The 23,473-nt window shown below is 46.4% G+C and overlaps 1 protein-coding gene across 7 annotated transcripts in view; it reads left to right on the top strand.

The window, feature by feature from the left end:
- Positions 1-23,473, top strand: part of TIAM2 (TIAM Rac1 associated GEF 2) — a 265,433-nt gene that overhangs the window by 136,861 nt on the left and 105,099 nt on the right. For 5 of the 7 annotated variants that reach the window (XM_053904338.1, XM_053904340.1, XM_053904337.1 and 2 more), the window contains exons 3-4: positions 18,507-18,669; positions 19,747-20,898. In XM_053904338.1, the coding sequence (XP_053760313.1) occupies positions 19,753-20,898 (1,146 nt within the window). In that variant the 5' untranslated portion in view covers positions 18,507-18,669; positions 19,747-19,752. Of the gene's footprint in view, positions 1-3,920; positions 4,134-15,930; positions 16,033-18,506; positions 18,670-19,746; positions 20,899-23,473 lie in introns of those variants that run through there. The other 2 variants (XM_019412637.2, XM_019412638.2) reach the window with 2 other exon arrangements.

Genomic DNA, 23,473 nt, shown 5'->3' with positions numbered 1-23,473 from the left:
ACTCTAAAAAAAGTTAAAATTTGATTTTGCTCTTTATTTCCACTTAATAAAGAGTACGTTTTTTTTTTAAATTAAAAAAATGTTTATTTTTGAGAGAGAGCGCAAGCAGGGGAGGGGCAGAGAGAGAGGGAGACACAGAATCCAGAGCAGGCTCCAGACTGATCTGTCAGCACAGAGCCCGACACGGGGCTCAAACCCACGAACCGCGAGATCATGACCTGAGCCGAAGTCGGACACTTAACCACCTGAACCACCCAGGCGCCCCAAAGATGTGATAGTTTTAAAAATGTCACCTTTTGGAGGTGTAGTTGACATATAAAATGGAAGGATAGTTAGTGTACATTGTGGTGATTTGGTGTGATGTATGCGTGCACTAGGGAAAGGAATGTCCCCGTCCAGTTAACGAAGACCGTATGCTGCCCCTTCCCCGCTTTCTCTCTCTCTCTCTCTCTCTCTCAAAAAAAAGGGAGCCCTGGGTGGCTCAGTCGGTTGAACATCTGACTCAGTCTCACGGCTTGTGAGTCAGAGCCCCACGTGGGGCTCCACCCTGACAGCACAGAGCCTGCTTGGGTTTCTGTCTCCTTTTCTCTCTGCCCCTCCCCTCCTTGCTTTCGCCCTCTCGAAGAATAAATAAAACCACAAAAAAAAAAAAAAATTAAGAAAAAAAGAACACCTGTCACTTCACTGTTTATCCTGTGTGTGTGTCAGAGAGAGAACATTTAAGTTCTACTCTATCAGCAAATTTCAGTTACACAGTATAGTGTTTCACGTTGGACCCTCAGAGATTACTCATCTGTAACAACAGTTTTTACCAACCCCTCCTCCTCCCCCCCCCTCCCCCCCCCACCCCCCCGGCAGCCACTTTTCTGTTTGTGTGAATTTGACTTTGTGTGTGTCCATCTGTCATTTCCCCCCAACTTTTTATTAGGAGAATTTGCAAACATAGAGAAAGTTGAAAGAATTGTACAGTGAATATTACCACCGCTTGAATTCTGTAATTGTTAACATTTTGCTATATTACTTTCCTATGTGTCCTTTTGCGTTGTACGTTCGAGGACAGAATACTTCCTTAAGTAGTAATATATGTAATTCTTGGAGATCTTTGCCAAGGAATTTAACCTTAGGTTTTTGTTAACACATAGGTCCCGTTATGTTGTCATCTCAGAACGAAGCATTAGAAAGGTAAAGTCTGCTTTTATGATTTGGAGATGTGCTGGCTTTCATCATTTTAGGGCAGAGTACTAAGTTGAGAGTATTTTATTGTAGTTGGGCAAAGTTTAAGCTCTTTAACCCCCAAGTGACATTGTACATCCATAGAACTAAAGTTACCTGGGGATTAAAAAAGGGAACCAGACAGTGCAAATCCATTGGAAATGTCTGGGGAATGTTGGAGATCATTCATTCCTACAGGCAATTCTGGCATAAACAGACCTGCATATAACGTGTTCGAAAAGGTCAGAATTGGCTTAAAATCTAGAGGCAGGTCTTACAATACAGGCATGTAAGTATTCCACACAGTTGGTTGTCTTTCTGATACATTTTTCACATTGAGAAGCACGTCTTCTTACACTTCCTTCTTCCCTCTCGAGAGACTGTTTTCTTTTACGTTAGCCGATGATACTTCATTTTCCTTTTATTTTAGCAACAGAAACAATGCTGCTCCATGACTTGTATTCCTTCTTCTTCTGGGTTTACCCAGGGCATTTTTTTTTTTTTTAAGTGGGCTCCATGCCCAGTGTGGGGCTCAAACTCACGATCCTGGGATTCAGAGTTGCATGCTTTACCGACTTAGCCAGCCAGGGGCCCAACCCAGGCTATTTTTCAGCACGTGCACACACACGCACACACACGTCAACTTGACATTTTGGGAATTCCCATGTTTTCTGTTATGTGACTTGGCTTCCGTGGTGACTTTTCTGACTTCGGTCCTGGAGGTTGTGGTTACTCGACTGGCATGTCCTGGCTCTGCTGCCTGCTGCTGGCCAGCTCTGGGACCTTGGAAAGTGACTCAACCTCCATTTCTTGTCCGTAAAGTGAGGGGATTGGGCGCAGGCAGCTTTTCAGGTGTGCCCTGCCCGCACTAAACAGTCTTTGGTTCTGTGTTCACTAACAGAGTTTTGTGGAGGTTAGACTGGTTTTTGTAACTATTGGACAGGTGACCTTATATAATGGTTCTTATTATTTGCTAATTAAGATTAGAAAGTGTACCTTCAAGCATGTATTTTTTTTTTTAATGGTTATTTATTTTTGACAGAGACAGAATGCGAGTGGGTTAGGGGCAGAGAGAGAGGGAGACACAGAGGCAGAAGCAGGCTCCAGGCTCTGAGCTGTCAGCACAGAGCCCGACGCGGGGCTCGAACTCACGAGCTGTGAGATCATGACCTGAGCCGAAGCCGGACGCTCAACCGACTAAGCCACCCAGGCGCCCCTCAAGCCTGTATTAACTGCACGGAACCTGTATGGGAAAAAAATTGTGTGTCCATGTACTCTTACGTGTAGATGTGTGTATGCATATGTAATTTATTTTTCACGCAAGATAGGGAATCAAAAGCTTGTATGTCTGTAGTACAATCTGGTCTTGAATGTGAAGCAAGAATCTTGTCAGTTTCATACATAGATCCATTCACATTTTAAACTTTATTTCGTTTGAGAGAGAGCGCAAGGGAGCACAAGTGGGGGAGGGGCAGAGAAAGAGGGAGACAGAATCCCAAGCTGGGGCTCAGCTGTCAGCACAGAGCCTGATGCGGGGCTCGAACTCACAGCCTGTGAGATCATGACCTGAGCCCAAATCAAGAGCTGGACTCTTAACTGACTGAGCCACCCAGGTGCCCCACTGATCCATTCACATTTTATTTATTTATTTTTTTAACATTTGTTTATTTTGAGAGATGGGGGGGGGGTGGCGCAGGTTGGGAGGGACAGAGAGAGGGAGACACAGAATCTGAGGCAGGCTCCAGGCTCTGAGCTGTTAGCACACAGCCTGATGCGGGGCTCGAAGTCACGGACCACAAGATCATGACCTGAGCCGAAGTCAGACACTTAACCCACTGAGCCACCCAGGCGCCCCATTCACAGTTCAAAAATAATGAAAACATTACCTCAAAAAGCTGTTTGTCACATGTTTGTCCAGGAGAGCTTGAAAACTTTGGCTTAAACTGTTTTCCATAGAATGTAATTTCAAAAATTTAAAAGTACCCAGATGTAATCCTGTTCTCCCTTTCAGCACACCTTTGCCAATAATTAACGTAAAATAATCTCTGAAAATGTTGCTTTACCTTTTGGGTATACTTTAAACCGAAGTATAAACCGAATCTTTTTTTCATCAAAAGATACAGCAAGACTTGAAAACACGTGAACGTCTGGTGTGTCGCTTTTTTTGCAAGTCAGGTTATTGCTTATCTTTCATCAGATAGTGACCTTTGGGGATAAGGAGTACTTCCAGGGCAGGGCACTGGAGCTCAGCTACCTTAAAAATGAAATAACTCTGGCACACATTGTATACCCGATATTTTGCAAATTGCAAAATTATTCTGAAGGGCTGCTCTTGAAGCAGGGTTTTTATGACCGTAGCATTCCAGCTGTGGCTTGGGAGACAGAATGTTTACTACCGCTCTCAACACAAGATGGTAGGTGTGTATTCTTACTGCGGAAGGGCTTAAAAAAGCAGCGAGCCTCCCTTCAAGTGAGTAAACCTTTATTCAGCGCGCTCCGGGGCCGCGCTCCTATGGAACTTTGGTGGTAATTCTGGAATGTGGGTCCAACAGCAGCCCAGTCATGGGTGAGCCTGGCGGCTCCCCGGCGTGATGGCTGGCTGTCCCGGCTAATCACTTCAGGCGGCCCGTGGAAAACCACTTTCTGGTTAAGTCTGCATCATACTCCTCCACCAATGGAAAAAATTGAACATGATGAGGGTGTGTAGCTCGCAGACAAAAATACATCCAGCATTGCACAGGATCCGTTTTTAGCTCTTAACGGCCGAGCATTTTGAAGTGTTCCACGCTGTTTCCTGCCTTGCCATGGGCAGAACGCAGAGAGAGATTGTGGATTTGTGCATCAACCCTGACTTTGTGAAACTTTTTCTACTAATTGAAAGAGCCTGAGAAACCCTGGCTACATCCAGAGTTTTGGCAAAGGTAAGGTTATAAATGTTTATTTCCCCCCCTTCTGGAGTTGAGACTTACTTTTTATATGTGAGATACAAATGTTTCTCGAAGCAGTCCTTTTGGGAATATTTCATTGTGCGCTGACCCTTTTTCTTTGTTTGACGTTATTTTGTACTTAGGCTGCTCTAAGACCGTATTACTCTCAAATTTGAGTATGTATATGCTTTCTGACACCTACTGGGGGTTTATTATAGTTGCCTACCCCATTTTACTAATTACTTCTCCAAAAGCTAATAGTATATATTGTATGGATTTATTTTTCCTGATATTTCAAAAAAGTATCATTTCTCAGTGTGGTTATGGTAAAAGCATTAATGACTATTATTTTTTTTTTTTTTTACCAGTTAATTCTTTTAGGGCACAAAGGGAAATGAAATTGTCGCAGGGATTGTATTTTGTAGTTTTCTGGTTATTATATAACTTCATCAGGCCTTAGTTTTGAGCCGAGTGAGCTACTTGGTTTAAGAGTTTCTTTTCACACTTATAATTTGATGTTCACTGTTTATTAATGTTTGTCCTTTTGTCTCGAACTTTCTGAAAAAAGGAATGAAATCCTGTGCAATCCATGTGCGTGTGTGTGTTGGGGGGGGGGCGGGGGGGGGGCGGTACCTAGTTCAGGTTGGATGATTGATCTGCGTTACAATCCCTCAGACGCTGTTCATTCATTAAGTGTCTGAATCCCGAGCTTATCAGCGTGGATTGAGGAACCCTGGCTTGGCACAGTACTTTCTCAGCTTTACGTTAATTTGGCCAAGCATGTAATTCTCCGAAAATTGGTAGGTGGAGAGACAGAAATAGGAAGCTTTTTTGAAGTCATTGTAACTTGGAAGATTATTTATAGAATTTCTGGAAAGTAAGGGTATTGCTGAACAGCCGCTGGGATTTTTCTTAACACGTTGAAGTATTGCACCGTGGCCCTCTGTCACACTTAGGGATTCCAGAGTTTTTGCTTACTTTCAGTATAACGGGGCTATGAGTTATTTTAGGATAGGCAGTGTGCGTCTTCAGTGTGTTTCTTCCCTGTGGATGTATCTTTCGTCGTCCATTCCTTTAGTTCCTTGGCTGAAATGCCTTTTAGGGATGGGGCCGTGGCGAGTACAGTTCAGGTAGGTTCGAGTTCATCGAAACATTGGTAACATTTCTTACTTTTCCTTTGGATCCGGAAAGTGCTGCTCTGGCAGAGCCGGCAAACATTTAGAACCGGGACGGAGCACCGTCTTCTCCTGTAGTCAGATGAACATTTGTCAACTGCTTTGATTTTCACCGGAGCTTGTAGACAGAAACTGAAGTCTCCTGGAGCCCCCCCCCCCCCCCATGCCTCCGATCCAAACTAGCCAGACAGTAAATAGGGTTTTGAATGCAAGCAGATAACGGTCTTCCTTCAGTGTCTCAGTGCAGAAGGAGTGAGCTGCAAAGCCCTCTCCTCAGGCCGGGCCTGCTCAGGGATGCCTAGAGGCAGAGGATAAGGGCCAGGTCCCTTGCCAAGAGACGATCCTTCCCAAGCGGTCCCTCATTTAACCCCTAAGGAAAGTAGATATTTCCGCCTTGGTGGTCTCTAATTGTGTTTGAGAAGAGACACATTCCCTCTTTCAGAGATTTAAAGTCAGTGCAGGGTCGCTATAACCACTTTTTGCCACAGATGTCAGAAGGATGTGGGAGGAACGGCGGGAGGGAAGGCTGAGAGGGAGAAGCATGGGCTCCTTACATTTCGGGTGGGATGCTTTTCCATGCCTGTGTGCACCTCTGGGTTTGGCCCACTTTGAAAGATTCATTTGTGTGGAGATGATAAACCTGGGTGAGTGAGACCCCTCAGCTCTACCGTGAGATTTAAAAACAATGGTGTTCGTGGCTCATTCAGAATAAGATCTTTTTGGACATTAAAAGAAAAAAATTGAAGCGTTAACCTGCGTTTTTTATTTGAAATTAAGTGTCGTACCTTAAGGCAAGGGCCAAGATAAAGATGGCTTTATTAGGAGGGATCAAAAACAAAAACAAAAAAAGGCGTGGATTTGAAAAGTAATAGCAACAAAATTTTAAAGCAGGGAAATGTAGGAGTAATGCAACAATCCTGACTTTCAGACTGGTGACGCACACAAGTACTAAACATCGCGTTTGTGATGGTTTGAATTCTGATAATGGCAGGGTGAGTGTCTTTATTACTCAGTCCTATCTAAAACAGGCTTACAAATGGTAAGAGCTGTAATGTCAGTATCCCAGGAATATATTGTATACTACCGTCAGCTATTTATAGCTCAGAGTGTTGTCAGGTTGAGAAGGGACCTTAGAGGATTTTCAGATGGGAAAGCTGGGAAACCACGGAACTGACGTGGCTTGTCCAAAGTCACTGCAATGGTTAATTGCTGAGCTGGGATGCGATGCCACGTATCCTGTTAGTCCCTTCCTTATACCACCTGTTTCTTTCATTGGAAATACTTTGGTATATGCCGTCCTATCTTTGTAAATGATAGAGGCGTGTATGTGTATACATATGTTTGTAGGTGTATGTATATTTGCTTACACACACACCTCTTACACGCATCTGTTACCCTCCCTCCTTCCATTCTTTCTTTCATTTGCTTACCTACTTGTCAAAGCTCTAGTCGGAGACCAAAGACTTGTCTTTCTTGTATCTTGGTGAAATTCAAAGTCGTATACTCATTTGGTGGCCATCGTTCGCACTGACTTATTACCAGAGAGAATTTTAGGTGTATGTGTGCTGCCCTAACCTCTGCTGAAAACACAGCTCTGATAAGACTTCCTCTGCCAATCTTCCTGGTTTAGCCTTAGATGAAGCGGTTCTCCCCACCCTGCCCCCATCATCCTATCCCGATAGAAGACTGTCTAGGATTTGTTAGTTCTGTAACTTATGAGAGGGAGGCATGGAAGGGAACAGAAAAACAGCAGATGGGTTTTACTTAAGTGCCAAGGTAATGCAAGGCGCTTTTGGAAAAATAAACACTTATACAGTGATAGACTGAGTTATCATTTCACTGTAGGAAAGGGATGTGGTAGGTGCTACAGATAACGCCAGGAAGAAGTTGGTCCAGGGCGTTCCTAAGACTTAAATAAAGGTTTAAAAATGCTGGCTATCTTTAGGACAACACTGGAAAGTGAAAATAATCCTTATCCTGTTTTTGTACTTGACCATGACACATCTCTATGGTGGCAGAATTGTTAGGGCAGGGCTTCTAGAATGGAGATGTGCGGACGGGCTCAAGAGTTGCAGAGTCTATGGGTTGGGAATGACAAAAGCTGAAAGTTCGTATGATGAAAGCCAATGAAAAGGAATTCTGGGTGGAGAGAGTGAAAGTATTTTCATGTCATCTGTAGCCATTCCTGGAAGGCGGAGTGACCAGGGAAAGGAAGCATTATACACAGACAATCATAAGCCAGGCAAACGCATGGTAGTAAAGGTTAATGAGGAGTAGAGAGCGTCACGAAAAGTGTACGTAAAGCCACGGGATACACGTGCACTCACACATGTATAGGTGTGTGTAACACGCATATGTATTCCATTGAAAATTGATAGGATGGTCACAGATGAATCAAAAACAGCCAGACAAGGTACATACAAAACCACAACAGAACACCCTAGAAATAAGTGGTACCTAGCAGAGACCTTCACTTACCTTTATCTCCTCCCCCCACCCCCTCAACATGACTTATAGGGGAAAAATGGAAATTATAAGAAGACACAGTGATAAGTAGTCTCCCAGAGAGTTCTGCGCTGGCGTTAATGCCCTGCTGTATAACCATATATTGTTCTCGAAGGGTTTTTCTCCAGTTTCTCTAATAGTCCAGGGTGGTTGCTCTTGGGCCAAGTCCTCCTCTTGTGCGTGAGAGTCCTTCTGCTCTGGCTACTTAAGGGCAACATTTGAGCATTTGCCCCTCTCTCTGGCACACAGCACAGTTGTTCCCATTCAATGCTGCAGTTTCTCCTGAAGACAGACAGACAGATGGACACACCCCAGGGACCGCCACCCGTTTGGGGATTCCTCTATCCTTCTAGCCACTGTTTGTTCCTCTGTCGCCCTTTATAGTCAAACCAGAGCAAGCGGTTTCTGTTTGCCATCTTCAGTTTCGTTGACCTCATCCTCAAACTCACTCCAACCCGGCTATCGCCGCCCCTGCTCCGCTCTGCTCCGGTCAAGTTCATGGATAAACTTCCATGTTGCTAAGTTCAGTGCTGTTTTATCTATGGATCCTCGTTATTTGGACTGTCGGAAACCTTCAGCAACTTCACAGTCTCCTCCCTGAAATAGACGTTTTTTTTAAAGTGTTTATTTTTGAGCGGGGGGAGGGAGGTGGGGGGGGGGAGAGGGAGAGGGGGGCAGAGGATCCAAGCAGGCTGCATGCTGTCAGCACAGAGCCCAGTGCAAGGCTTGTACTTGGGAACCGGGAGATCATGACCTGACCCGGAGTGAGACGCTGAACCAACTGAGCCACCCAGGTGCCCCCGAAATACATTTTTTTGATTGGCTTTAAGGGCAACATGTTTTCTTGGTTTCCTCTTAATGTGATTCACTGGCTACTCCTTCTGTTTCTCTTGTGTGCTTCTCCTTATTTGCTTGACCTCCTCATTTGGGAGTGCCCAGGGCCTCTTCTCTTCCTTTTGTTTACTTCCTTGGAGAGCTCATCCATTTTATGTTTTAAATATCATCTTCATAAGGATGAGTAGCACGTTTGTACCTCAAGCCCACCTTTCCCCTGGATGCCGGCTTCTCCCCCCAGCTGTCAACTCGACATTGCCACTTTAACGTCCAACAGACATCTCAAACCCAGTATTTTGTCTTCTCCTAAACCTCTTCTGCTGTGCCTTCTCCGTTCTTCCAGAATGAAAGTCACTGCGGCCTTCTTGACCTGTTGCCCCTCGTGCCCATCCATGTGGGAATCCTCTTGGCCCTTCTTCCAACTGTATCCAGACTCAGGCCATTCCTCATCACTCCCCCCAAGTCCAGCGCGCGTCCTCTGTCCCCCGGATCCCTCTAGCAGCCTGATCGCCCCCACCCCCAGCCTCCACTTGGCTGCAGACAGCCCAACAAAGGGCAGCCACAGTGGTCCTCTTGAAATGTGGCCCATGATGAGCCTTCTGGAGTCACCACCCTCTAATCATGACTTTCAATCTCAACGCGAAAGCCAGTGGCCTTAAAATGTCCCTTTGGGCTGCAGTCTGGCTCCTTGTCCCTTCTTTGACCCCTTCTGTGCCAGCCACACTGGCCTGCCTGTTCCACCTCTCGGGGCATTTGCACTTTCTCTCCTCTGCCTCGAGTGCCTTTTTCCCAGAAGCCATGTCGTCTGTCTTCTGCTAGTCTGGGTAAATGTCACCACTCGGTGAGGCCTTCCTCTTCTCCCCTTTCTAAAATTGCAGCACCCCTCCCCCACACAGCCTACTACGCCCTTCTTCTTTTTTTTTTTGGCTAAAATACTTGTCACCTTATAACAATTTGCTTTCCTTGTTTGCTGTTCATCCCTCCCCCCTATAATTAAAGCTCGTGAAAGCAGGAATTTTTTTGGGGGGGGGGGGGGCGGGGTTCTATTGTTGTATCCTAAAGGCCTGTAACTGTGTCCAACAGAATATTTACTCAGTAAACACGTACTGGGTTAATCAGTGAAAGTGTATCTTCCCTAGGATGCCGGATATAGTAGCTACAGCTACTTAATGCAAATGCTAAATACTGTTGGACTCCTGTATTTTACCTTAAAAATGTAAATTTTATGTTTTACTTCATGATCTATTTCTTTATTAAAGCAATTATTAAATTACTTAGCATTAGATGAAGTTGCAGCTTCAGGAAGATGCTATTTGGTTGTTCTGTTTCTGGATTGCCCTTCCCTCCACCCCCCACCTCCTGATCTTGGTCAATATGTCCCATCCCCACAGCCTTGGGGACGTATATTCTAAATTCCAGTGGATATTTAGGCTAATGATTATGACGTTTACGCCACCAAGAAAACAGATTTTTCCTTTGTGTGATGTTCTTTGTAAAGTGGAATAGAATGATTACATTTTAACCTTACAGCTCCTTAGTTAACTTAAAAGTTGAGTTTTTTATTTCCTTCTTGTGTCTTCATTCCCAACTGTGCAAGCCTTTCCTGCCTGGAAAAAGGATACCTCCAGAGAAAGACTTTTTCAGTGCTTTATGAAAGGTACATGGATCACAGCTATTTTTCTAGAAGAAAAGTCTGAACGTGAAGTTGTACTTTAAAAAAAAAAAAAAGGATAATTTCAGATTGAAAAGAGACATTTAAAATAATTTTGATGTAATGCTAAAAAAAAAAAAAAAAAAAAAAAAAAGATGGTGAAAAAAAATCCAGGTTGGACTCCTGCCTTTGGCCCCTTAGTGATCTTGGTGAAATTGTTTAATCCCTGGAAGCTGTAAGACAGGGATGATCCTGCAAGCTCTGGGGGTTCTTGTGCCCCAGTCAGCCTTGGCGCACAGCGACTCAGGGCACATTAGGCCCTCCCTCTCCCTCTGTGTGCCCATCTACTTTAGATAACAAAAAAATTGTAAATTCATATAAATTATAAAATTTATACCTACTGACACCATTCATATTTTTTTCCTGAAGGTTTCCGTAAATTTGCCAGCTAAAATCTTACTAGGTGTGCTGTGAATAATCATAGAATTTAAGGAAAAGTTCAGCACTAATTGGTTAATTGCGGGCCCCAGAACAACTTCTATTGTAGCCTCAAGCCTTAGAGAAATGAGCTCTCAAATCAGGCAGCAAGCTGAGCTGAAGTAGGAGTTACACATTTATGAGGGCGAGGAAAACACCCACTTAAATGAGGGAAAAAATGTGTGGCTGAAGCCTGTTCGTTTTGTAACTTAAACGGAATAGTGCATAATGAAGAAATATTTTGCCAAGAATCGCTCAGTACAATTACCATGGTATATTTTGGTCACAGAATGTGATTGAGGTTCAGGAGCACGATGCCTGCTTCTGATTTACTGAGGCACATGCCGTCCGTGCAGGTCTCCGAGTCAGTGAGAAGCCATGTGGTTACAGCCCGGGTTCCTGTACACGGTCTTCTGTTTGAGTACGAAGCTTGGGAAGTACTGACCCATGCCTGAACTCCCCTTTTTTGTGGAAGGGTTCATGTTCATAAAAGTTGAAGGTGAGAGGTTACTTAAAAGTCAGGCTAGCACATTATGAATCTGGTGAATCTTGGGCAGTCAACAAACGCACTGCTCACGGTCTGTAGAGACAAGGATGTTGGCCAAACTTTGGATGAGATTTGAAGGAGACTTTGGAGAAAAAGAAGGTTGGGACTGAACATTGATATATTACACACACACACACACACACACACACACACACACACTAGAAAGAACATGGATAAAAGTATATGAAAGGCAGTTTGATAATTTCTAAAAGAAAAATAAAACAACTTTATATTCACCAGGATTATTCTAAACTATTCTGTAATTTTGCTTGAAGAGGTGATTAATTCCCCTTCCCCCCGCCACCGCCCCCCCCCCCCCCGAAATATTTTCAGTTTCTGTGATGGCTCAGATGGAGCTGGGCCTCTCAACTCCCCGACATTCCAACAACATACCAGTAATATTTGTGGGAATGTTGGTTCCCCCCCGCCCCCCATAAACTCCATGCTGTTAAAGTTGTCATACACTCGCTTATTGATTCTACACATGGTTCGCATTGGTAATTAGCCCCTCCCCGCACAAGCTGATAAACCCTTTTGGGGATGGGATCAGACCATACGTCTCTTTTGTCTCCCTCATAGTGCCCAGGAGGGGGTGGGATCTGCAGGAGAGTCTCCAAACTCCCGAAGAGCCATGAGTAGAACTCTTTGTCGCTTCAGCTCCCGAGTTTCTGCCAACACTAAGAACATTTGCCTCCTGTGCCAGTGCTGTCCCCATGCTGTCTTTGGGGTGTGACCTGTGGGCTCCTTCTCCAGACAGTTTCCTCAAGTGTCCCTAGGAGATGGCTCACACTGCGGTGCTTCTGGGACTGTTGGGGGATGGGGAGGGGTGATGGGCTAACGACAGTCAACGTCTCCCCAGCCTCCCCTCCGCTCCCAGCTCCCATCTCTCTGAACTTTGTCCCTGACACCTGTGATCAGGCCCTGCTGCCTTGTCACCTTTCCCCGTACAAGCTGGGGTCTTTCTCCACTTAGTTCACTTCCTTATTCAGTAGCTTAGGGACTCAGCTTGTGGCCACAGAGTGGCCGTGTCTTAGAAACATGTGGTTTTCTTCTCCTTGGAAGGCCCTTCTTTTCTGTCTTCATCTAACAGAATCCTACTCATTCTTCAAGACTCAGGTCTTCAGTTAACTTTTTTTTTTTGGGGGGGGGGGAGTAATTTTTAACCTTCCTAGGAAGACTTTGCACATGCAGTGGAAGTTTCTCTTAAGTTGTAGAAGGAAGTAGGTGAGGACCACGTGTGCAACTTGTGGGGCCCAGAATTGCTGACAGAGGCTATTCCTCATCTCGGGCTTCCTGTCTTTAGCTCAGGTGTTCGCCTGGGTAGTGATTGAGCAAGTGTTTTGAGACTCTCTCGACTTGGTTTGTCCTCGGGTCTCGTTAAAATGGGATGTGCCATTCTGATGGAAGCTGTGGTTTTATAAGTCATTGTTTTCAACACTTTTTTTTTTTTTTTTTTTTTGGTCACGAAGAAGCTATGATTGTACTTCACAACTCAGTATACAGGCAGACACGTGGAGACACATGGGAATTTGTTTCATTAGACAGTTTTAACCCTTATTGGGATGCACTCCTCCATTTTCTGTCCTATTTTATCATTTCCACTCTGTTTCTAGTCTGTTCTTTTAAAAATACTGGTAATTGAGTCATTAAATGAATGTCATGACTCACAGTTGAACAGACATTTCTAAAGCAATGCTGCAGATACTAGACCCTGTTACAAAACAGGTGTGAGTGCCTAGACCCTCCTTGTGATAAATTGGCTTCCTTAGGTGATGAACTGTGCAAAGGCCAGGCTGTTGTTTCCGTGGAATTGATTCCCCCCCCCCCACCCCTGTACCAGCCATGCTCATCCTTGGAGGTGCACACTGGTTTATCCATTCATCTGTTAATACGCGGTTGGAAGGGGTCCTGCCGAACTGAAATAGAACCCATGGGGCTCCACAATGGATGATCAGCTTTTGAGACCTTAGCAGCAGCTTGCTTTCTGCCCACTTTATTTGTAAGGATTACTCTTCCAGAGCACCATTCCCAGGGAGACCAGATGTTCCTTTTGCCTGCCTCCTTTACAAATTGGGTTCAAGTCTTGTGGTTAGCAATGAGCTCCTTTGAGTCATGGCCTTCAGTTCTCAAGTTCTGAGTGTAGTTCGCTGATGCGGAAGGAGAGAAGCAGGTTTTGGGGCAATTATCTACAGCGTTTATTTAGTAAGTTTGGATCCTGGAGAGATGAATGCATGTTTCAGATTGTTAGGTATCGCCTTGTATTTTAGTAGTTTTAGTAAGACAGGCAGTAAACCTTGAGGGCACAGGTTCTCAGCCTCAGCCTGACATACGTATCGGGACAGGTAATTATTTGTCGTGGGGATCATCCTGGGGATTGTACGAAGTTTAGCAGGATCCCTGAATTTTACTTACCAGGTGCTAGGACTCTAGTTGGTTTGATTGGAGATGTCTCCAGATATTATCACATGTCCCCTCAGGGCCAAAATTCACGTGGTGTTGAGAGTGACTGCTTTCAGGTAATACTAGTTGTTCAATGAGCACAATTTTCTATCATGACTGTCCAATAACATAAGTATATGGCTGTCATTGTTTCTGTTGACATTTGACAGACCTCTGACAAATTGGGTAGTTTTATATGCTGTTATAATTTGGGGAATTGATAAAAATCAGGAAAGTGCTAACAGAATTTGGAAGATTCCAAATTTATATATATATATACATATATATATATACATATATATATGTATATATATATATATAAATCATATATTACATATATATGTAATAATTAACCTAATTAAAACTGTCTGAAACAACAGACTGTCATAAGATCTGATGTCATAGTACACAAATTTAGACTTCTAACCCACAATTAATAATAGGGCTATATATTTGTATTGTATTTCTCAGTTTTTTAGGTGGTTTCACATACATTTCCACACCCAGTTCTCACTCCGTGAGGTAGGTAGGTCAGATATTTTTATCCTCAAGTTGTAAGTTGAGAAAATGAGACTCAAAGTATAAGTAATTTGCCCAAAGACTTGTGCTATTTAAGAGATGGAGACAGGCCTTAAACCCAGGTTCTCTGACACAAACCAGAGTCGGATGCTGAGGTTTGTCTTTTTAATGATTGAATTCCTCTCCCCCTTCCCCCCAATGAAGGAAACCAAGTAGATATTGTTATGGTTAATGATGGTTAGTCCTATTCTTATCTTTTTTCCTAGTTCTTATCACCATCTGGAATGTTGCCCTTGGACAAGGATGAGGGTCCTATTTCAGTATGAAAATCTCTCTGGAATTATGTGAGAAGCCTTGTTGGTGTCTCATGGTGGTAGAACGTCAGCTTCCCTCACTGCCTCGCCCAGCCGTAAATCTGCTTTTGTGCAGGGTCCCCATGCCTCTGTTCTGCTTGCTGTCCCCATTCAGCCCCGGTCCTCCCCACAGAACCATCCGGCCCCCCGGGGGGTTGGCTCTTACCCTCTTTAGTTGCTCCTTCTGAGCAGCTGGCTCAGGCCAGAGACAAAGCAGTCTTTCCTCTGCTGTAAACTCTACACTACGTGGAAATGGAGACTTTGGGAATCTGACACATCAGTTCAAGCCCAAGCTCAAGGCAAATAAAGAAAAGGTAAATCTTGAATTTCCCCCGAAAGATGTTTTGCTGTGGAATTCGGTAGGGCACCGTGGCTGTTGGTATTGTAGTGATGTATTTGTGAATTTCTTCACATTGCCGGGCATTTCTGGGGTGGTAATTGATCACAAGTTGAACCAAAAATATCCATTCTTATTTGTGATTTCAGCTTTTAAAAAGCAACAAGCAACAGCAGGTTTATATGGTTGGGGAATGCAGAGAGCAAAAGACAAGGTGGTTGTTTTTTAGGTTCATGAGATTGTCCATTTTTTAAAAAAATTACAATATTTTATTTTGCAATAAATAAGAGAATTATTAAAAACTTGTTTATACAGCACACAATATTTGCTAAATGACTTCCCTTAAATTCTCGATCAGTCATCTGTGGGCCCCAGTGCACATTAGCATACCTAATGACATAAATCGTAGGTTAGCATACTTAATACATGTTACTCCATGTTAGTATTTCTGATACATATTGCAGATGAGTATACCTACTATGTATTTTTTTCTGTTTAAAGATATTGGGAGCTTTGAACTAGTCTCTTTTTTAAAAAAAAGGTCACAGGAAATTTGTTGTTTGAGTATTTTCAGCCCCCTTTCTGTCAACGACAACAAAAAAGTATTTAACTTGAATACCGTAAAATTCCCTCAGTAAAGGAGTCAGGGGTGTTGAACGTTTGACCTACTTATTCTCCTTTTTCCAGACAAAAACCACAGCTGAAGCATGCCCAGTAAGTATCTGTTCAATTTGCCAAACTCCTCAGGGGTGATCGTTTCCCTCAGAGATTACCCTTCCTGTCAATAAAGTCCTCATAAATATCGCATAATTCTTCTCGTTCCAGTTTGAGGCTGGTTTTCTTTTGCCAGGATTGGCTGAAGATGTTGAACAGCTGGTAGGCATTACCATACGTAACAATGCACACTGTTCTCCACCTCTTTGCTCCCTCTTCTGCTTTCTTCTGGGCAGTGCTATGTTAATCACTGCAACGTTTCCTCATGGGCATCTGTGTGAGTCCTGTGGTCAGACCCAGTTGGGAATGATTCCTGCTCTTTGTGCTCAAGTCAGCCTTCTGGTATGTGAGGTTGCTTTCACTTAGTTCAACAAACGTTTCTTGAATGCTGTATGGGCCCCAAAGTTGCAGGCCTTGGGTGGACAGCGTTTTTGCAAAGGACAGGGTCCGGGGCTCTGTTTTTCAAATATAACAGGATATAAAAATGAAACTGCTTAATTTCAAAAGCAGGAAGATGAATGTAGGTTGTAACCTGTTGCTGGGGACTAAGCTTCCATCCCGGGGCCATTCTGCGACTTTGAAGCCTGGCCTTTGTGTGTCTTGAGCAGCTGACAGAGGGAGCCTCTCAATGGCAGTTTTGTGTCAATTATGTTGGAGAGCTTGACACCAGGGCTGTGTGTGCCTGTCTTCAGGCATGTGACCTTCAGATCAGAAGGGCCTGACAAAGCTGGGCCGGCTGTGGGTGAGGGACCCTGGAGCCTTTCACCTTTGGGGTCATCCCCGGGCCTTGGTCTTGAGGAAAATAAACAAGCACACAGTCTCCCTGCAGTCAGCTCGTGGGAGAGGTCCCAGTGGTGACAGCCAGGAGCAACGCTGGCCACTTGTAGTTCCCTGCGTTTAAAAAAGATGGAACTGAAGAAATACTGACAACTCCTACTGTGAGCTTTTAAAAGGTGGGGTTCTTGTGATCTAGCTCCGGACTCACAGCGGTCACGGGGGCCATGTTTCAGTGGCATCCCGACCAGTGGGCGATTCCCTCTTTCAGATATTTGTGAGAGCCACCCACTAAAAAGATAAGTGGTCGGTAGCATAGCGGGTGCCATTTGGGGCCGCATTACTGAGCCGGTGGCCTGGAACGAGCTCTTAGATCCTCCTGCCAGTCCCAAAGTGAAAAATCTTTTTGGCATCCCCCTGCCCCCCAATTTTAAAATCTATGTGTGTGCATGGCCTCAGGAAGACTTGGGTCTCTGGTCCCATTGGGGAAACTTAGGGCCAGGGCCAGTGCTTCATTAATTTTAAAAGTCACTATCGAACTCTCCAGAGGAGTTACACCAGCTGTGTGCCAATAAAAGGATGGTCAGCATCACTAACCATTGGAGACAAGGCACAGTGAAACCAGATATGGTCTCCTCTTGTACCCGTCCATGGCCACTATCAAAACGCCAGAAAAATAACAAGTGCTGGTGAAAGCGTAGAGAAATTGGAATCCTGTACGCAGTTGGTGGGGATGCAAAATGGTGGAGCCACTGTGGAAAATGGTCTGGTGGTTCCTCAAAAAATAAAACATAGAATTACCATATGAACCAGCAGCTTCACTTGTGGGAAAGCAGGGTCTGAGAGAGAGATGTTTGTCCCCCCACGTCCAGAGCTGCATGGCTCACGGTGGCCACCAGGTGGAAAGCAATCGATGCGTCCACTGATGGATAAGGAGACAAACGAAATGTGGCCCATACGTATGAGAGAATATTACTTGGCCTCAAAAAGGGAGGAAATTCTGACATACGCTATAACACGGATGAACCCTAAAGTCATTATGCTAGGTGAAATAAGCCTGCCACAAAAAGACAGATGCTGTGTGAGTGTACCTGCGTGAGATACCTAGGGTATCAAATTCACGGAGACAGGAAATAGAATGTTAGGTGCCGGGGCTCGGGAGAGGGAGGTGGGGAATTGTTGCTTAATGGGCACAGAGCTTTAGTTTCAGGACACGAAGAGTTCTGGAGATTGTATGCCTAACAGTGTGAATGTACTTAGCACCACTAACTGTACTCTTTATGGTGGTTAAGACGGTGAGTTTTCTGCTATGTGTATCGTAACACAATTACAAATAATTTCCGTTTTTGAAAGGGAAAGAAGTCACCATTAAACCGTCACTGCTCTGCTGTCTAGGTCTGCAGAGAAAACTCAGGCTTTGTGTCCCGGGAGCGAGCACTGCCAGATGGGAGCTCATCCAGCCTGCCCCTTCCCTCCAAGTTGGGCCTCCTGCCCCTATCTCTTGTGCGGAGAGGCCCACACATATGCTGGAGAACAACTCTGAATCTCCTTCGTGGGGTCAACCTCCGTAACACAAGTTGTTGCGGCCAGGGACTATTTTACTGTGATTCCGCGTTGTGGGTTTTGTTTTTACTGCTGAGTCAAATCGAGAACAATGAACTGTTTTCATACCAGGATGATGCTCCTGCAGTCCTGTCCGTGTGCAGAAGCTGCAAGTTGTTTTCCTGACGGTGGTGACAGATGAGCCGTGACTCATGCTAGAGCCTTCACCTGCCCTCCCCTGAAACAAAGGCGCACATTGGACTGCAGACTGTGTGTTGAATTAATGGCCTTTACAAGATTGGATGGGCAGTTCTAGCTTCTTTTACATCTTCCAGCACCTCTGATGAATCAAGCGGTTTATAGACATTTCATCTGTTATTTTGACAGTGATTCTGGACACTGGTTGTTTCTTGGTAGAATTTATACGAAACCTTTGTTTTTACCTTTTTGGAAGCTTGGTGTAAAATGCTCGACGGTTCCCTTGTATTTCTGTTTTTCAGGATCATTTCACGGACTCCCTTCCCGTACTTGTTAACCATGCTGCCTTGTTCCCAGGACCCCGTGAAGCCTTCTGTTAATCTCCCTCAGAGCACAGACTAGACTTCAGGTACAACCGGCTCAGATGAGTTGTGGTTCACCTCAAGTTGCAAGACTGTGATTAAGGTAATGAGTGACTTCAGTTGTTTGATCTGGTCATTTTTGTTTTGATATGTGTATGCTTAGCTCCCACCAAAGAAAAGTCAATTCATTTGACTTTTGTTTTGTGGCTGTACATTCTTAGGCGGAAAAACATTACAATTAAAAACCTACTAAATTCATTTTGAAAGGGACCTGAGAACATGACCTCCAGCTTGCCTCAAATAGTGATCTACTAGATAGAATGAAACGCCAAGGGGGAGGATTGAGATCTGATTTCAACTTGCCTGTTTGGCTTAACAGACTCATTGAGAAAAGTGGGGCTTTAAAAAGAGTCGCACGGTTTCCGATAAGTCAGCTTCAAACTATTTTTTCTCATCGTGTTCTAAAGTGGGGACCCGTAAAGACTTGAGAAGCACTAGAGATTAGCTTTATGAAAATGTCTTTCTGCCCCAAATGAGAGCTTTTATTCTCTCCCCCTCCCCCTGCCGCCCCCGTTCTTCATCTCAGCCTCCTCTTTGGGGACTCCTTTTGTCGTGTTCCTACTCTGTGTGATAGACCCAAGCTCCAACAGAGTGTGGTACCTGGACTCCCGTTCTTACAAACTTGGCGGTTTCGAGCAGTAATCTCTTATACTAGCTAACTGGCGTTAGCTCTCCTGGTACTTTGTATGGAATGAAAATCTCTCTAATCACTGACAGATCAGTGTACTGGAGTGACAGGCACTTTTCCCTCATTTCCCCTTCAAGAATCCTTTATTCAGAACCTCCCAACACCGAGCCTCAAGGGGGGTCTCCGCCTTAAGCTGATCTTTGTGCCCGTTCAGCTTCCGAATTAACATCATACAACAAATTACGTGTTTTTAAGTTAACTAGCACGTGGGCATGCAGTATTATCCACTTGGCTGATAACCTGCGTGGCATGTAGAAAACCAGTTCGGTGAGCAACTTGTGTCCCTGCTTTTCTGAGTTGTAGGAGACACAGCAGAAACGTCGATTAGTCACTCTGTAACGTGTGGGGCTTTTTTTTTTTTTTTTTTTTTTTTTTAAGAAAATTCTGTCATAATGGTCCTGTTTCTCACTGATGCCGCTCTTCTTCATTTAGGTTAACATGGGGAACTCGGAGAGTCAGTACACCCTTCAAGGATCCAAGAATCACGGCAACGCTCTCACTGGTGCTAAGCAAAAGCATTGCTCGCTGAAAATACGCGGCCTTCACGCGAAAGACGACAAGTCACTGCACGGGTGGGGGCCCGGCAGCAGCGGCGCGGGCTACAAGTCCCGGTCCCTGGCCCGGAGCTGCCTGTCTCACTGCAAGAGTAATCAGCCTTATGCCTCGAGGGCCGGTGGAGCCACGTGCAAGGCCCCCAAAGGCGGCGCGTTCGCCAAGCACCGGACCAGCGCCTCGGGCAACGACTTCCTCTCCCCGGAGAACGGCTTCCACTACGTGGCGCACCAGCACCAGCGGGCGGAGGAGCGCGTGGCCTCGAGGGACTGCAATGGGCACCTTCTCAGCTGCTACGGGGGCAACGAGAGCGTGGCGGCCACGCCGCCGCCGCCGCAGCCGCCTCCGCCGGGCGAGGACCGCAAGAGCCCCAGGGTGCTCATCAAGACGCTGGGGAAGCTGGACGGCTGCCTGCGGGTCGAGTTCCACAACGGCGGCGGCCAGGAGGTCGAGGGGGCCCCGGGGGACGCGGGCGGCCCGGTGCGGCTGCTGCGCTACTCGCCCAGCCCGGGCCCCGGGCCCGACTCGCCCCCGGACTCGCGGCCGCGCTCCAGCAAGGGCAGCTCCCTGAGCTCCGAGTCGTCCTGGTACGACTCCCCCTGGGGCCCCGTGGGCGAGGCCAGCGAGGCCAGCGAGGCCGAGGGCTCCCTGCCGGCGCCCGGCACGCCCGTCCCCCGCCTGGGCGCCGACCTTCCGCCCGGGGCCCCGAAGCCCTTCAACCAGAGCTCTTCCCTGTCCTCGCTGCGCGACCTCTCCCCGGACGCCAGCCCCGCGGCCGCGGGCCTCCGGCTCTCCAGCGAGTTCGTGGGCGCGCGCGCCGGCCTCAGCCACCGCGTGTCCTTCGCCTCGGACATGGACGTGCCGTCCCGGGTGGAGCGCAGGGACCCCGGGCCGTACGCGTCCTTCACCCTCCCCTGCCGCAAGTCCAAGGCCGCGGCGGAGGACGCCTCCAAGAAGGACACGCTCAAAGCCCGCATGCGCCGCATCAGCGACTGGACCGGAAGCCTCTCCAGAAAGAAGCGGAAGCTGCAGGTGAGCCACCCCTGGCGCGGAAGGGAAGGTCCCCGCAGGCCCCCCCGTTTGTCAACCGGGGCTGTTTGTTGCAGGAGCTCCCGCAGAGCGCTGGCCGGAGGCTCAGGAAAGTGCAGAGTTTAGCCTCAGGCTGGGCTCCTCTTGTTGTGTGCAGCAGTGGGTGGTGGTGGTGTTTCTCTTTTGCTTCAGAAGGGCACTTGTTACCCCTCACCCAGAACTTCAGGCTCTGATTCTGTGCAAGCTTATCTCCTGGACTCTGGTGTGAACTCCACGGGCGTCACCCCGAGATGTGGCCAAACTGTCCTTAGAAACTACAGCGGGGGGGGGGGGGGGGGGGGGGCGCCTGGTGGCTCAGTCATTTGAGCATCGGACTCTTGATTTCCGCTCAGGTCGCGATCTGGGGGTGGTGGGACTGAGCCCCGTGTCAGGCTCATCCTCAGCATGGAACCCGCTTGAGATTCTCTCTTTACCCCTCTCCCCTGCTCATGTGCACACTTGATGTCTTTAAAAAAAAAAAAAAATGAAATTATAGCTTTGCAGAGAATTCCCCAGTGAATTAGTCATCTGCGAATCTTGCTAGAGTTCACTCTCGAAGTCTAAACAAAAAGGAGAGTTAGAATGTTGTTATCTGGGGATGAGTAGCCTTCCTGAACTTGACATTACTTTGGGGAAATTAAAATTTCTAGACTTAAGTTGGTACATTAAAAAAAAAAAGTTGATGAACTATTTGTATAATCTCACCACTTTCTAATGGGGATAGCAAATGGTTTTGAAAACATCTTGTACCCAAGAATGTGTAATAGCAAAAATATGATAATGCCTGACAAAATAAGCATTGTGATGATAATACTTACATGTAATAATGATGTATAAAGTTGTCATGGGAAAACAAAGTGGCTTAGTCACCAGGAAGGAAAGTATAATAGGTTGCCTATTTAGGTTCTAGTGGCAGTTGCTAGGTTTTCAGTTCTTTTGCTCTTGACTTTTCTGTTTTGTTTGTTTCTTGTAGAAGGGAGAAAGTCCCCCCCCCCCTTTATTTTTAAGCTCGCCCAGTAGAAGTCACATTGTTGAAGAGAATTTGAGTGGGCAGTTTGTCTCTAGTAAAACTGCATTTCATCCATCTTGGATCAGTGTCTAATTGCAAAATTTTATAGAGCTTCAGGGGTGAAAAATAATAGAACTTCCCTGAGTAGATGGTTTCAGATCCATAAAACTTCCCGCTAGTTATTCCCTTCTCACGCGTGAAGCATATCACCACCCCTTCCGTGCTGTGATTTGTTGTCCTCGGCTCCCCCTTTACCCAGAGATAAAGAACAGATCACCCTCCTGCTACGGAACTCTTCATATCCCCAAATGTAGTCATTTGCTGACTCCTTACTCGTCACTTTATGCTAAGCCACGTCGAGTGGAGATTTGACCTTTTCTCTCTGCTCCTGGTTCCCAAACAGCTGATGGCAGTTGAGCCTGATGGGGTTTCGAAATAGTCCTCTGCTTTCTCTGGGACTGTAATCCCACACTGAGAACCTTGGTGCCTTTTTGATTCAGGTGTTCTGTTGCTGACTTCTGTTAAGTCGTCATTCATTGTGACCCCTAATTGATCCTGGCCTTGAGCCGGTTATTCCACATCTCTTCTTTGCATAGGGTGTGTTTCTCGTCTGTCTACGTTTGTGGTCTGGCTTACACACGGCTCTACTGAGCCTCATTCAGGTTCAGGGTAGCTCAGTAGCAGACCAGCAGCCCCTGCGTATTGGCCACGTTCTGCCCCTGTCAGACCGTCACTGCCCATTGCACCCATGGGAGATGCCCTCCTTCAAGTCTGTATCATCCAGAGACTTAACTCTGAAATGGTTTGTAAGCCTGTGGAGTTAAGAACAGACTGGTTATGGGGCACCTGGGTGGCTCTGTTGGTTGAGCCTCTGACTTGATTTTGGCTCAGGTCATGTGTCATGGTTCTTGAGATCAAGCTCTTGTGTCCGGATCTGCTCTGACAGCATGGAGCCTACTTGGGATATTCTCTCCCTCTCTCCCTCTCCCTCTCTCCCTCTCTCCCTCTCTCCCTCTCTCCCTCTCTCCCTCTCTCCCTCTCTCCCTCACCTCCCCTCTCCCCCTCTCCCCTCTCTCCCTCTCCCCCTCTCCCCCTCCTCTCCCCTCTCCCCTCATCCCCCTCTCCCCCTCTCCCCCTCTCCCCCCCTCCCCCCTCCCCTCTCCATCCCTCCCCCTCCCCCTCCCCCTCCTCCCCCCCCTCCCCCCTCTCCCTCTCTCCCTCTCCCCCTCTCTCCCCTCTCCCTCTCCTCCCTCTCCCCTCTCCCCCTCCCCCTCTCCCTCTCTCCCTCTCCCCTTCTCCCCCCTCTCCCTCTCTCCCTCTCCCCCTCCTCCCCCTCCCCTCTCCCCCCTTTCCCCCTTCTCCTTTTCTCCCTTTCCCTCTCTCCCCCTCTCTCTCTGCCCCTCCCCCGCTTGCACTATGTCTCTCTCTCTCTCTGTCTCTCTCAAAAATAAGTGAACATTAAAAAAAAAAGAAAAAGAACATGATGGTATATAATCAAAAAATTCAAATTTGAAAGCTAGAAAGGACTTC

The sequence above is a fragment of the Panthera pardus genome, unplaced genomic scaffold (assembly GCF_024362965.1).
Source record: "Panthera pardus isolate Hobbes unplaced genomic scaffold, ASM2436296v1 HiC_scaffold_17, whole genome shotgun sequence".
NCBI lineage: Eukaryota > Metazoa > Chordata > Mammalia > Carnivora > Felidae > Panthera > Panthera pardus.
Note: the sequence above shows the minus strand (reverse complement) of the source record. Positions and strands in the feature narration are given on the sequence as shown.